The sequence below is a fragment of the Myotis nattereri genome (assembly GCF_964212035.1).
Source record: "Myotis nattereri genome assembly, chromosome: 12".
In the NCBI taxonomy this organism is placed as follows: Eukaryota; Metazoa; Chordata; class Mammalia; order Chiroptera; family Vespertilionidae; genus Myotis; species Myotis nattereri.
In genome coordinates, this window is record NC_138087.1 from 66,257,092 (window position 1) to 66,271,636 (window position 14,545).

A 14,545-nucleotide genomic window follows, 5' to 3' on the forward strand; every position below is an offset into this window, starting at 1 on the left:
ACTTTAGATGTGTAGCATTTCCTCTGATCCAGCGATTCTAATTCAAACCATCTATTTTATGGGGGGAATGCTCAAATAAATTTGTGAAAATAGTTATATAGTACAAGGATGTCCAAAGTAGCAATGCTTGAAAGAGAAACATAAATATCCATCAATAGGTGAATAGTGAAGTAAATTATGGTACCACCTCAAAGCAGACTATGCAGCAGTTAAAAAGAATGAGAAAGTTCTCATTGTTATTAGTACAATGACCACAATGTTGTGAAAAAGCATTAAATACGACCCCATTATTGTTAAAACATGATCATCAGTGTAGCTATGTGTATGCAGGTATAAGTGAGTGTGTGTGTGTGTTTTATACACACAGAAAACAAACCAGAAGGACACATTGTTTATAGCTACCTCTAACATATGAGATTAGATAGGGGGAAAAGAAAAATTTTATTTTTTAAGATAAAATTTATTTTAATTTTATACTTTTCTGTCTTATTTGAATACTATCGTAATCTTTAAAAGGAAAGTAAAAAGGTGTATTAAACAGCTAATCCTGGCCACTGGGGTTCAACAGAGAAAGTTCAGTTTTAAAACTTACCTTTTCCAGAGACTCCTTCTCAGCTCGAAGGTCAGCCAGCTCTTCCTCCAGCGCTGTCACCTTGAGTTCCAGTTGCTTCCGGCTTTGCTTTTCACTTTTGAATCTGGACTGTGCTTGCTCAGAGGTTTCTTGGAGCTCTGGGATGTAACAGCAGAGACACTTAGCTGCAGAACCAGAGCTACAGCATGCATACAGCATCCCAGAAGCTTCTGAGAAGCTGCACTGTGTCATCTCCCAATCCTACCACACAAGCATCTTTGCCTCAGTCCTTTCAGTTGTCACCTCACTGACCAGCCACAGATTCATCAAGCCATATAGTGACTTCTCCACTAACCCGTACAAAACGGGAAAGTTCCAAGCAGTTAGAGGCCACCTTAAAAATATATCACTCCCACAATTCCATTACAGCCACTGTCTTAGCACGTTAGCCAGATCTGTTTGGTATTGGTCCAGCCCTTTCTCACTGGCTGGGTAAAGTATTTTCAAGTTTCTTGGTAGCTGGGATATTCTACCAAGAGTTTGCTTTCAAAATCTGCCTTCTCAAATAAAGCTATTTGAAATATCTCTTAAAAATGTAATGCATCATTTATTTTGTTTAGAAAACTTCTGAGACCCTATGGAACTCTTGAGGTAATTGTCATAGGGCACCACAAAAGCAGAAAAGAAGATATCTGTATGACATTTAAATCTAAGCCTATCTCTCATGTGCACCCAGGTTATGCTCTAAAAGAAAAGGGATTTATCTTTAAGATATCACTGTACCAGCTGACATCACTGGTTTTTTTAGCTACCAGGCAGTGAAGTTTGCTTCTTTCCCACTCTGCTGCGGCTCCAGCTCACCCACTGGTCCCATCTGTGTCTTCCACATTTGTTTCTATACACTGAGGTGGATGTGTCAACATGCTGGTCTTCCCAAATCTTGTACCCAAGTCACCATGGCTTGAGCACCACCTTTGTGCCACCTTTGAGCACTGAATTAACACTAATTTGGAGGAAAGGCCTTTACAAATATGAGTGAGACACCATCCTTGCCCTCTAGGGGCTTGCATTCTAGAGGGGAAAACATACATGTAAATAGTGCTGATCAAAGGCAACATGTGAGAATGGTGGTAATGATGCCTGAGGAAAAAAAAATTTTTAAAAAGATCAAATATTGTAGGGAAAAAACAAGGAAATCTTCTGAAAGAGGCAGATGTTGGGGAAAAAATGGGAACAAATATTGGTGATGGTCGGCACACCAAATCCAGAGAACAGCATGGATACAAAGCAAGACAAGAACTACAGATGTGCTGAAGAGTAGAGCCAGGATGAACTGAGCAGCATAATGGGAAATAAGCCAAGACGGAGGGGCCCTGAGTGCTGGCTAAAGAGCTGCAATCTATTCTCCAGGAAACAGGCAACCAGTACAGGAAGCATCTCTTTCAAAAACGTCCACTGTCAAGAGTTAGAGCAACTCTAACGTCCAGGCCTACGAGGCCAATTCTAAGTCCAAAGGTATTGAAGGCCAACACTTGGCTCAAACAAAGCGGAACTGTGGCCACTGGTCAATTCTACACGCATAGTCAGTTCTTTTGTTGTCCTTTATGTAGGTTTATACTGGCCCACCTTAATTTTTGGCTCAGTCTTCACAAACTTCATGAGCATTATGCCAAAGGTATTGAGAGGAAGGAAATAGTTTAATTCCTTAAGTTTAAATGGTCAAAGTCCCAGCCCTCTCTACACAGGACACACCTGACAGCTCGGCCTGCAGCTTGGTGAGTTGGCCCCGGAAGAGGTCTGTCTCCTTCAAGCTTTCTGTCAGCTGCATCTGTAGCTCTGTTTCTTTCTTTTGGTGAGCAGTCATTTTCAGCTGCAGGTGAGAGACCTGTGCAGTGGCTGCTGCTAACTCTTCCGTCACCTTGGCCTAAAGAGTAACAAAGTATGACGTAACTTTAAAATGGGTGTTCTTCGTCTCTAAGTGATGACCCAGCCTCACATACTCTATGCTGACTGCACTGGTAGAAAGGGAGCTAATCCCACCTTCAATCTGCATTGAACTAAAATCAGACCTTCACATGTACAAAGTGTCTGACTCAGGAATTCCCTTGAAGAAATGTGTCCTTAGGAAATACTTTGGAAGATTACAAAAATGTTGCTACAAGAATGTTTGATGTAGCATTGTATGTAGTTGGAAAAGAATGAAAAGATAAAATGCTCAAAAATGAGCTTAATTAAGCAAAGTATGACAACTATCCTGAATGGTGTTGTCAAAGAATATTAATAGCACTGGATACAGTCACAACCTATTGGTAAACATCACCAATCTGATACATGAAAAAAAGGTATTCCTACCATTTCCTAACTTTTCTACATGTATTTTTTTAAATAAAAGAGGAAATTTAGAAATTTAAACTGAATGTCTTCAATGGCAATCAACTATAATTTCTCCCCTGTGGTACTGCACTACCAGTAGTACTATAATGTAAAGATCAGCCCCATGAGAGTTACTGCTTTGGGGGTTCTTAGAAAAACAGAGCTAATAAAAGAAGGGAATGCTTCAACTTTTGACTGTTTGATGTATGTTAAATGGTGCTCTGCGCTAGACAAACGGAAGTAAAATATTGGTTGCAAAATCTAATCTGGAAAACCCTCTAATGATATTCTGTGTATTAAGAGTGATAAAGAAAATTATGATTAAAAGAATGTCAATAAATAGGAATGGTAAAAACAAGTGACAAATACCACCTTAATCTCACCTGAACTGATGTGCTCCTATAAAAATTAGAAATGAGCTAACAGGAAAGGCAGTAAGTAGTTGCTCTTCTCATGACTAAACTTGCTTTCTGGACAGCAATGTAGTTATGGGTTGAACCATCTCCCTGCACTATCATACTGCTACTACCATTACTGTTCTTATACTTTCCATGCATTTTTACAGTTGTCTACTTTCTTATCAACAGAATAAATTTAGTTTGTAATAAGCTGTATAATTCATAAATTACTAAGATCAATGATTGTTTCTGAGTCAACTTATTGCAAAGTATATTAACAGATATCTGGATGATGGACATATTAAAATCTATTGGAAGATTTCTAGTTCTCTTCCCAATGAGAGGAAAAATTCTGTTGAAAAGCAGATTGGTAATTACGTACACAGGACCACTCCTGAGCTCTACACATCCTGATCTCGGCTTTTCTCTCCCCAGTGACTTTACCTTCTCTTGTTCAGCATGCAATACCCTTGCCTGTGTGTTTTCTGTGGCTGTTTGAAGTGAGTTGTTCCTCTTCTCCATCATCAGGTTACTCTGCTCAACATACCTATGAAATAAATAGGGAAAAAGAAAACATTTAGCAAGCATCAAATGTATTCCAGGTGTAACACACATTCAGTCCTCACAACATTGCTCTCTACCTTCATGAACAATATAAAAGCTTTTTCTTTCCCTGAGAGCTGCAATCAAGTTTGGAGTCGGAACCTGGGCTGGAGGTGAACTGCTTTGAATTTGTATAATGAAGAGAAGAGAAATTGGAAGGGTGTGTGTTGTGGTGAAGGGGATGAGAAGGCAAAAGAGACTGGAGTAAGAAGGCTGCAAGAGGGAAGAAAAGAAAGCCCCTCCCTGCCCCCCTTCCATGTGAGAGACAAGAGACAGGAAGAAAAATATGGGAGAATGATTTTTTTAAGTGAAACACTATATGCCATGACATGTATCCCTGACCCACCCTCAAATCTTCAAAAGGATCTAGAAAAATTACAAAATGCTCGGAAATCAGTGAGGTTCTGGTTGATTAAACAGATTCAACCTACACAGAGAAGGAAGAGTTGATACCAGTTTTCTGAGTATTAGCATCACTTTCATGGAAACTAGGGCCAGTAGGAATAAACACAATACCTAAAGCAGGTAACGAAGAGCACAGCTGGGATTCAAACACAGGTCTGCCTTACATCACAGCCTACTGAGCTCTTTCTACTGAAACGCCTCCCAGAAAACAAGCAATAATTCACATGACAGGCAGGAAACAGAAGTAGGAGAAATACAGATAAATTGCCCTAAACAGATACGTTTATTTAACTTGGGCATTTACAAATTAAACCCTTTTGTCCATCCTAGCTAGTGCCCCGTACCTGTCATTACCTCTGATTTCGTTCAATTAGTTCACTAATCTTGTCATTCTGTTCTTCTATCCGGCTGCTCTTTTCAAGGATCTCTTGCTTCAATCTTTCATTTTCCTGGATTCAAAATGTATGATGTATATCTTAAGTTTTTAAGAGAAAAGTGCCAGATAAAAGGAATCAACTTGGACAGCAACGTTACATATTTTGAGGTAAAAAACTTATAAAATACTTAAAACAACTTATACCTGAAGAATACAAATCACTATGCCCAATAGATTAAACATATAAATGGCTAGAAAATAAAGCAAAATTCTGAAATATGCTCAAAGAGAAATGTTTCCTCTTGACTATATAGTGATGTCACTTGGACCGAATTAAGCCGTAATGGATTTTCCAGAATTTCCCACCTCAGTGTGGCATTTATCACATGCTCTCCATTTCCGGAGTGGAGGTTTTAAAGGGTAGTAAGTCTTGGGAGAGAACAGGGCAAGACTCCAGGCTATGCTCTGTTTCTGATCACCTTACCTGAATAATTCGCTGGATGTTGCTCATGATCATTCTTGTTTCCATTGTAACTGACACGCTAGGAATGAGCAAGGAATTGCCAGCACTATGCTTCTGTAGCTCTTCAACCTACAAAAGGGGTGCAGAACGACTTTGTGAGAAAATTCTAAGTGGAGAAATATAACATACCCAAGATAGAACCCCTTTTTTGCGGGGGCTAATGAGTTTCTGAGATAATCTCTAATATAAACTAGAGCTTTCTTCTGCTAACTGGATCCCAAAATAATAAATATCCTCTAGGGAAATAACTACTATGAACACAGGAAACCAAGAAAGAGTTTACCTACAGCCCTGGTTGCTCCCTATGGGTACCCCTGCTTGTATCCATTTCCAACATAGTCCCCGACCTGACAGGCACCTTGGTCATGAGGTGATCCATTTTATCAGCCACTTTGCTGACTGCCATTCGAATTTCAGTGTTATGCTGTCGGGCTTCAGTCATGAGAAATGAAGCCATGTCACCAGATCCTAAAGAGAAAGAAGTAAAAAAGAAACTTACGAAACTGGAGTAGAGGACATTGTATGAGGAAAAGCCATGAGCAGAGGAAAGAAAGAAACATTTCTAAACACCAGAAAATCCTGTACTGACACTTCAGGAGAAGATGTAGAGCAGACAGACCCAAAAGGCTGCTAACAATAACCAGGTTATGCTCCTGCAAAATGCACCAGGGGATACAGCTTGGTCCAAGGGCACAAGTAGGCTCACTTCCGTCTGCAATAGCACTAGCAGCTCAGATTGTTTCTCCATTCATCCAATTGCGTGCCAGGTACCAGGGATATAACAATTAATAAAACATGGTCCTACCCCAGGCAAGCTCACAGTCTGGTGGGCAGAGACTCACATGTAAACAGATCATTACAACAGAATGTACAAAAGGACCACAGAGAAAATCAAGATTAACTATTTGGTGACACACAGACACAATCATGTCTCTTGAAGGAGAGGAGGGAGGGATGGTAACTATACAGAGGAGATGACAGATTTCATGGTTTCTTGGATGGAGAAGGGACAGGGTTTCTAGACAAAGGTTGCATCCAGGAAACCCATAAATTATGTTGTAGGATATACTTGTTCTTCCAACCACTATCCTAATAGCAAAGATGATCATTACGCAAAAGACAAGCTTCAGAGCAAGAAGGTAGAACACCATCCCAGCTGTTTACATTTTATTTTGTTTTATACACTAGACAACCACACTTGTACATGCATACAAGATACCTGAAAAGTTACCTAAGTAACTGTTAAAAACAGTTTCCTATGGTCAGGGGGTTTTAATGATGGAGGACAGTACTTTTCACATTTGTGTTATTTGGACTTTTAATAAAAGTATATTATTTTCATAATTTAAAAATTTTAACAGATCAGCTTTCAGCTGAGATACTGAACATCCACAAACAGCCATCGTGCTCTCTCCCAATTTCCTCCAATGTTTTGCTATTTTTAATAAATTCTACAGAGCCACACTGACAGAGGAATTGAAAAAGGGCTGGGGAAAAAATGCAAGAAACAAAACCCAGAAAGCGAGATGAGGGGTTTTTTTTGGGGGGGGGGGGAGGGGGGGGATGATGGAAATGTTCTAAAATTGGATTGTGGTGATAGTTGCACAACTCTGTAAATTTACTTAAAAAAATCATTGAATTATACACTTTAAATGAGTGAATTGAATGGTCTCTAAATGATACCTCGAGAAAGCTATTTTTAAAAAGATAAGAAAAATAGGGCAGAGATCTATTGGAGTAAACATGAAAACCGGATGGGAGGAAGAAGAGCACAGCAAAATATGATGGGAAACTACCTACCTTGAAAATGGGGAGGCTGAGAGAGTGGTGCTGGGTACAAGGGTCGAACGGGCTGCAGCTGGGAGGTGACAGTTGGTGCCTGGGGATAACCATAGGCTGGCATACCTGCATAGGGCTGAGAAAATGCCAAGTTACAGCTGGTTTACAAACATTTGTGCCTTTCTTTTTTGCTTAATTTATCTTTGATAGAATCAAGTGGACAAGCTAGAAGGAGATTCCAACTTATTGAAGCTGGAGATGGATGAGATGGGGGTCTGGTATTAAGAACTGCAGCAGGAGCACTGGCTTTGTAACCCGGTCACTGAAGTCCTACCTAGAAAGGGAGGGAAAGGTGTCAGGTCACTCCTCAGTCCTCTCGTGATACGATCTGATTAAGTAGGAATTCATATCTCAGCCATCAGGCCTGGGTTTAAGAAATGTTAAAACTAAGACAACTCTGCTTAGTTTCCATTGAGGTAAAAGGAGAGTTGTTCCCTGAGATGCCAAACTAAACGCACCAGGTTCCAAATGATGCCTCTCTCCTGCTACCTTCTGCTTATCTGTGTAACCAAGAGCTCTATTTTCCTCTGAGCTTCAGTCACCTCAAATATAAAATGAAAATAGTAACACCACTTCTTAGGGTCGTTGTGTGGACGAAATGTAGTGATGCATAGGTAATGTTCCTAACAGCTAATAAGTTAAGTGCCCGGCAGATAGGAAATGCTCAACAAACAGCAGCTGTCATTTTGATGATGATAGTTACTGTTCTTTGAATTAAAGAAATTAAGCTTATATAACTTCAGATATATAACTACCCATTAATTACATATTAAAAAATATTAGTCTATGGGATGATAATTCTCCATCAGGGAGTGGAGAGAAAGCAAGTGGGACTTTTTCAATTCTGATACATCTTGTCCACCATCACTCCACCCCTCCATTAAGAATCACCAAGGAGCCCTGACCGCTTTGGCTTGGTGGGTAGAGCATCGGCCTTTGGACTGAAAGGTCCCAGGTTTGATTCCGGTCAAGGGCATGTACCTTGGTTGTGGGCACATCCCCAGTGGGGAGTGTGCAGGAGGCAGCTTATCGATGTTTCTTTCTCATGGATGTTGCTAACTCTCTATCCCTCTCCCTTCCACTCTGTGAAAAATCAATAAAATATATTTAAAAAAAAAAAAAAAAAAGAATCACCAAGGAAGTGAGCCCCTGTTATCATTGGGAGTATGTCTCATCCATCAAAGGTACAGGAGTAGAAGAAAGCGTCCACTATCCTGGCAAACAGTCAGCAGAGGCAGACAGGCTGCTGCCACTGCCTTCTGTAAAAACAGAAAAAACCTACGTTAAGGAGTCACTTTTAGCTGGACACCAGAGTACAGCTGAACTTTCTCTGCAACCTCCACCCTCAACCTACAATTACTGTGCTGACTTTGGCCAGTAGGGATAAACACAATATCCTCACTTTCCTCACTTAATCTTTTAAAACCAATTCTACTAGAGTCTCAGCTATGGGCTAGTGGAACAAAAGTGGGTGTGCTGAGTACAGTACAGAATCTCAGCCTATCCGCTGTCTCAAAGAAAAGAATACAGGAGACGTGAATCTCTCTGCTAGGCATGTGTGAAAAGGAAACAATCATGGATTGGGCCTTGACTGTGTGCCAGGCTTTGAACCAGATGCTTTGTCTGTTCTTGCACTTAATCTTTAAAACAACCCATAAGGCACGTAATCCTTTGACTGGTTTAGGGATGAAAAAGTGGTGGTTCAGGAAGGGGAAAAACTATAATCTGATTATAGAGAGCTGCTATTGTATGAACTGTGCAGGAAGAAAAAAGACTGACTGGACCACTATAAATTACAGATTATAAATGACATGGTTTTTAAATGTTATTACCTGAAAGGACTGGGAATTTGCAGATACAGCTGAGGAGTGGGAATCGAGAGGTGCAATCTGCATTAAGGCAGCAGAGGGTGCTTGGAGTCCAGAAACAGACGGCTGAGGTGCTAAGATAAAGCAAGAAGTTTTCACCATTACCCACCCTTGCTTGTGTGAATCCAAAGTAGCACCTTACAAACCTTCGGGCTTCAGCCTTGACCACTTTCCTCACCTAATCTTTTAAAACCAATTCTACTGGAGTCTCAGCTATGGGCTAGTGCAGTGGTCGGCAAACTCATTAACTAGTCAACAGAGCCAAATATCAACAGTACTTCTTCAAAATAGACTCGCCCAGGCCGAAAACCAACTTCTGTGCATGGACCATGAAGTTTCAATCGCACTGTACTTGCGCCCGCACATGGTATTTTGTGGAAGAGCCACACTCAAGGGGCCAAAGAGCCGCATGTGGCTCGCGAGCCGCAGTTTGCCGACCACGGGGCTAGTGGAACGAAAGTGGGTGTTCTCAGGGCCATTTGACTCAAACGGACAATCCCGTCAGCTGACAGGAAGCGCAGAATTACACAGAGGGAGATATCTCAGTAGCTGTGTGCATAATTCCAAAACTCTCAATGCAACACAGGAAGCAGACTCAATACACCACCAGGTCTGAAAATGCCCTACTCAGGGGTGAACTGACAAGTTTGACATTCTAGCCCAGTTCTCAGTACTGAAACAATGCAGCCTAACAATATAAAGAACAGTGATGATAACTTTGGTGCCGACCCAATTCAAGGCCAGAGTCACAGAGGGTTTCCTTACCGTGTGTGGTAACCTGTGGTAGCACTGGCTGCGCAGGCTGAAGAGAGGGCTGAATGGATGGAGGCGGCATGGGGTGCCCAGCTCCTCGCAGAGCATTCACTTCCTGAAACAGGCACCAGCGTTTTCGTTATTATGTATGAGTCCTTAGCTGAAGCCTAAGGTTGGCTATCCACCCTAACCCTGCTTACAACACAGAAGAGGAAGGAAAAGCAAGTAGGAAGGCAAGAGTTCGGGGTGTGGGTTGTGGGGAGAAAGCAATGTATTATGTAATAGAGTAAAATCCCTCTCCCTGTAAATTTTATCAAATAATTGAATATAATTTCTTCACACATTCTAAGTTGCTTAAGTTTTATTATTTGAAGCAGCTAAACTGACTGCTCTCCAGAACATTTCATTTACCAAAACAGCAGTGACCTTAAGCCTGACCTATCTGTTCCCACAGAAGAGGGGTCTCTTGCAAGGAAACCCAGGGAATAAGCCAGCCTCTTCTTTCCTGCTAAATAATCTCCCTAGACCTGCAGGTACCCAATGAAAACAGACCAGGGTCCACTGCATCTCATTACCATAATGTTTGGGGGAGAATATACTTTTAGAGTGTTTTTCCCCATTCTTTCCTTTCATAAAAGTCAAAGCACTGTTGTTCTCTACTGTAACTCTAAACAAAGGTATCTTACAAACATCTTCCTTATTTAGAGAAGGAAAAGAAAAACCTGAGGCACAGTGTATAGTGACTGTGATCTGCTTTGCTACACAAGGGCTGAAACCTCACTCTTTTAATTTGATACTTCCTCTTGTTCCTGACATACTCAGAAATATATCAAGCATTTCTGGAAAAGCATCTCACTTTTACATCACTATAGCTCTAAATTAACCTAAATGTCTAACAACAGAGCAAACGGAATTATGATAAATGAATATACTAGAGCACTGGGTTGCCTTTAAAGATAATAATGCTTTGCTTTATTTATTTACCTTATTTATATTATTGATATTAACACAAATGTTTATGACATGACACTAAGTTAAAAAATCAGGTTACACAGCAATATATATAGAAGAATGCCCTTATTATCAAATATGTTTCTTTTTTCTTTATAATTCAAATTATTCTATAATGAATAAGTAGCACTTGAAATTTTTAATAAGAATATGATCCAGTCCAAATTTCATTTCCAGAGACCAAATAAAAATCAATCCTATAACAACAGAAATCTCTCCTTTAAGTGTTAAATCTACTTATCACTTTTCCAAAAAGAGATAAAACAAAGTTATAAAAAATAAAGCTATTTTGGAAAATTTTTCTTAGGAATATGATCTTTTCTATGTTTTACATCAAAAAATAAAAAAAATCAATCTCTATTAAGCATTTCAATTGAAAAAGGATGGTTTCATCAATAAAGAACCAACCAATGAGAAAAGAATTAAATTAAAATTAAGTTATTTCATATCATACAATTTTAAGATGGATTAAAATTTTATATTTAATGTAAAATAATAAGTATTTCTTAAAAACACATATGATTGGGAAAGCTTTCGAATCATAAAGGAAAAAAACTGATTTGATTGCAACAAAGTTCTTGAACTTCAAAAAATCACACCACATACAATGCCAAAAGGCACAACAGTGTTATCTTCAGTATAGATAACATCAGTGGGAAGACCACCATTTCCCAAGAGGGCCCAAACATTAAATCAACAAATACAAGTTGAGCATCTTTCATGAGTTGGGCATCATGACGCCTACAGAGTGATTTTTACTGGCAATAGAGTTTCCGATGGAAGGCTAAATTACCTACTTAAAATGCTCAGTTCTTGTGGCAGATGTATGAAATTGCTTCTGTTTCTCAGAGGAACTGCAACCATAATAGAAACACATGTACCGATAACAACCTGTTTCATTTTGAATACAAACTCTCTAAATAATGATTCTGGGCTAGAGGCAGAAAAAGCAGCTAATTTCAACCAAAGGAACAAATGATAGCAACTTCTGCACTAGTCATTCTAATACAGTCAGGGGAACATACTTCAATTTCTGAATCATTGGAATCCAGCTGTGGTGGAAAGATGGGCAGCATGGGCTGGCCCATTTTAGCCATCCGAGAGATCAACTTGGCCTTGACTGTATCAGGATTCTATAAAGACAGGAAAGTCATAAAAATCACTGTTATCAAGGTTCATTACCTTCAGTTAACTCTATGTCTTTGGCTCTTGTATCATACTCAACAAGTCCCCCTGACATATCTATTTGAAACCATCTCTTCTAGAAAATGAGAACATTTTCTGGCCTAGAAACATACAAGGGTCATACATAATAATAACAGTAAAAATAATTCCCTATATATTTGGATTGGACAAAGTGGTTTCATATGTATTACTTCATTTCAATCAAGTCTCCCCACCAGGCATAATTATTCTCATTTTACAGATGAAAAATAAAGTACAGATTAAAAGAAGGAGGCACTTTAGATTATTGCACCCTCTCAAAAGTCTGGGGAAAATTCAGTAGATAGATATTCAGAAGAGATGTGGGGAGAGAAGGAAACAGGAGCTCTTTGTTCTAAATTTGGGTTCATTTAACTATGACTTGGCACTAACTACATATTACATACTAGTGTAGTAACCCTGACTACACACTAGCCCCTGTGCTAGAAGCATATGCATCGATTAACTGGTCCAAAGTACAGCCTTCAGTGGAGAGTACATAAGGTGATCTATTGAGCACAGAAAAATTATCATAACCTCTATTTTTAAATTATTTTAAAGCTACATTAACAAGATAATAAACCTGTTTACAGGATTGACAGAACTTCATTATATAATCTGTAAATAGACATGGACTGAGAGTATGTGCTCATTTTTTCCTTAACTTATGGATATGCATAATAAAAAAATGTTGGATCTGTCAAGAGAAGACTCCATACAATAGAATACTATGATCTAGAGACAAAATAAGAATGAGAAAACTTTGTATACACTAATATGGGAAGATATCATTACATCCTATCTAATAAAAGAGAAACATGGTAATTAGCGTACAACCGCTACCCTTCCCATTGGCTAATCAGGGCGATATGCAAATTAACTGCCAGCCAAGATGGCCGCCGGCAGCCAGGCAGCTTGAAACTAACATGAGGCTTGCTTGCTTCAGTGACAGAGGAAACCAACGTTCCCCGCCTGCCTTGCTGGCCTCTGAGCCTACAGTTTGAAACATTGTAACAAATATAGAAGCTAAACAAAACCCAGAAACCTGCTTTCAGCAAGCCGGGATCTCAGAGCTGGAGTTATACATTGTTTCGATTATAGAACACAAACAAACCAGATACCTGCTTTCAGCAGCAGAGTCCTCATAGCTGGAGCCAGAGCGAAAGCTGGCCCAGAATAAAAAAGAAAAAGAAAAAAAGGAGCAGTGGGGAGCTTCAGCCCTCAGCCACTCACCCAGACTGGCCAGGCACCCCAGTGGGGACCCCCACCCTGAAGGGTGTGTGACCAGCTGCAAACAGCCATCATCCCCTCACCCAGGCTGGCCAGGCACCCCAGTGGGGACCCCCACCCTGATCCAGGACACCCTTCAGGGCAAACCAGCTGGCCCCACCCGTGCACCAGGCCTCTATCCTATATAGTAAAAGGGTAATATGCCTCCCAGCACCGGGATCAGCAGAGCCGCGAGGCCTCCCAGCACCGGGATCAGCGGAGCCGAGAGCCCTCCCGGCACTGGGATCAGTGTGACAGGGGGCAGCGCCCAAACCCCCTGATTGCCCTGCGGCTCTGTGTGTGACAGGGGGCGGGGCCACAACCTCCCTATCCGCCCTGCTCTGTTCGTGACAGGGGAAGGCGCCCCAAACTCCTGATCAGCCCTGCTCTGATACGGGGGAGCTCCCTAACCCCCTGATCGCCCTGCGGCTCTGTGTGTGACAGGGTGCGGTGCCCCCCACCAACCCACAGGACCTGCTCTGTGTGTGATAGGGTAGAGCCATAACCTCCCCATCGGCCCTGCCCTGAGTGTGAGAGTGGCGGCGCACCAACCCCCTGATCGGCCCCGCTCTGTGGGTGATAGAGGGCGGCGCCCCAACCCCCTGATCCGCCCTACTCTGTGAGTGACGGGGGAGCTCCTCAACCCCCTGATGGGCCCTGCTCTGTGCATGACAGGGGGGAGCTCCCCAACCCCCTAATGGGCCCTGCTCTGTGCGTGACAGGGGGGAGCTCCTCAACCCCCTGATCGACCCTGCTCTGTGCGTGACGGGGGGTGGCGCCACAACTTCCCCATCGACCCTGCCTTGAGTGTGACGGGCGGTGGTGCCCCAACCCCCTAATCGGCCCTACCCTGAGCGTGACTGAGGGTGGCATCGCAACCTCCCAATCCGCCCTGCTCTGTGCATGACAGGGGGCGGCGCCCCAACTCTCCAACCGGCCCTGCTCTGAGCCCGACCAGGGGCTGCACCTAGGGATTGGGCCTGCCCTCTGCCACCCGGGAGCAGGCCTAAGCCAGCAGGGCGTTATCTCCCGAGGGGTCCCAGACTGCGAGAGGGCACAGGCCGGGCTGAGGAACCCCCCCTTCCCACCCCCCCACCCCCGAGTGCACAAATTTTTGTGCACCGGGCCTCTAGTATATTATAATATGTAAAAAGCAAGGTAGATAATATACAGTATGCTATTTTTGTGGAAGAAAGGGAGAGAAATAAACACATTAAAATTTGTTTGCATCTGCATAAAGAAAAATTAAAAGAATATATAAGAAACTAATAAAAGCAGTTACCTAAGAGGGGTGAGATGGAATGAGTAGTGAGATGGGGATAGGGGTGGGAATGAGTCTTCTCAATGTATATC

At 41.7% G+C, this 14,545-nt stretch overlaps 1 protein-coding gene across 2 annotated transcripts in view; it reads right to left on the bottom strand.

The window, feature by feature from the left end:
* Window positions 1-14,545, bottom strand: part of FKBP15 (FKBP prolyl isomerase family member 15) — a 54,054-nt gene that overhangs the window by 9,854 nt on the left and 29,655 nt on the right. Inside the window, exons 12-21 of one of the 2 annotated variants that reach the window (XM_081102997.1) lie at window positions 11,746-11,853; window positions 9,722-9,824; window positions 8,921-9,030; window positions 7,050-7,164; window positions 5,608-5,717; window positions 5,211-5,318; window positions 4,705-4,799; window positions 3,787-3,889; window positions 2,324-2,495; window positions 593-729 (exon numbers count right to left, since the gene is read on the bottom strand). In XM_081102997.1, coding sequence (XP_080959123.1) covers window positions 593-729; window positions 2,324-2,495; window positions 3,787-3,889; window positions 4,705-4,799; window positions 5,211-5,318; window positions 5,608-5,717; window positions 7,050-7,164; window positions 8,921-9,030; window positions 9,722-9,824; window positions 11,746-11,853 — 1,161 coding nt within the window. The remainder of the gene's footprint in view (window positions 1-592; window positions 730-2,323; window positions 2,496-3,786; window positions 3,890-4,704; window positions 4,800-5,210; window positions 5,319-5,607; window positions 5,718-7,049; window positions 7,165-8,920; window positions 9,031-9,721; window positions 9,825-11,745; window positions 11,854-14,545) is intronic. The other variant, XM_081102998.1, reaches the window with a different exon arrangement.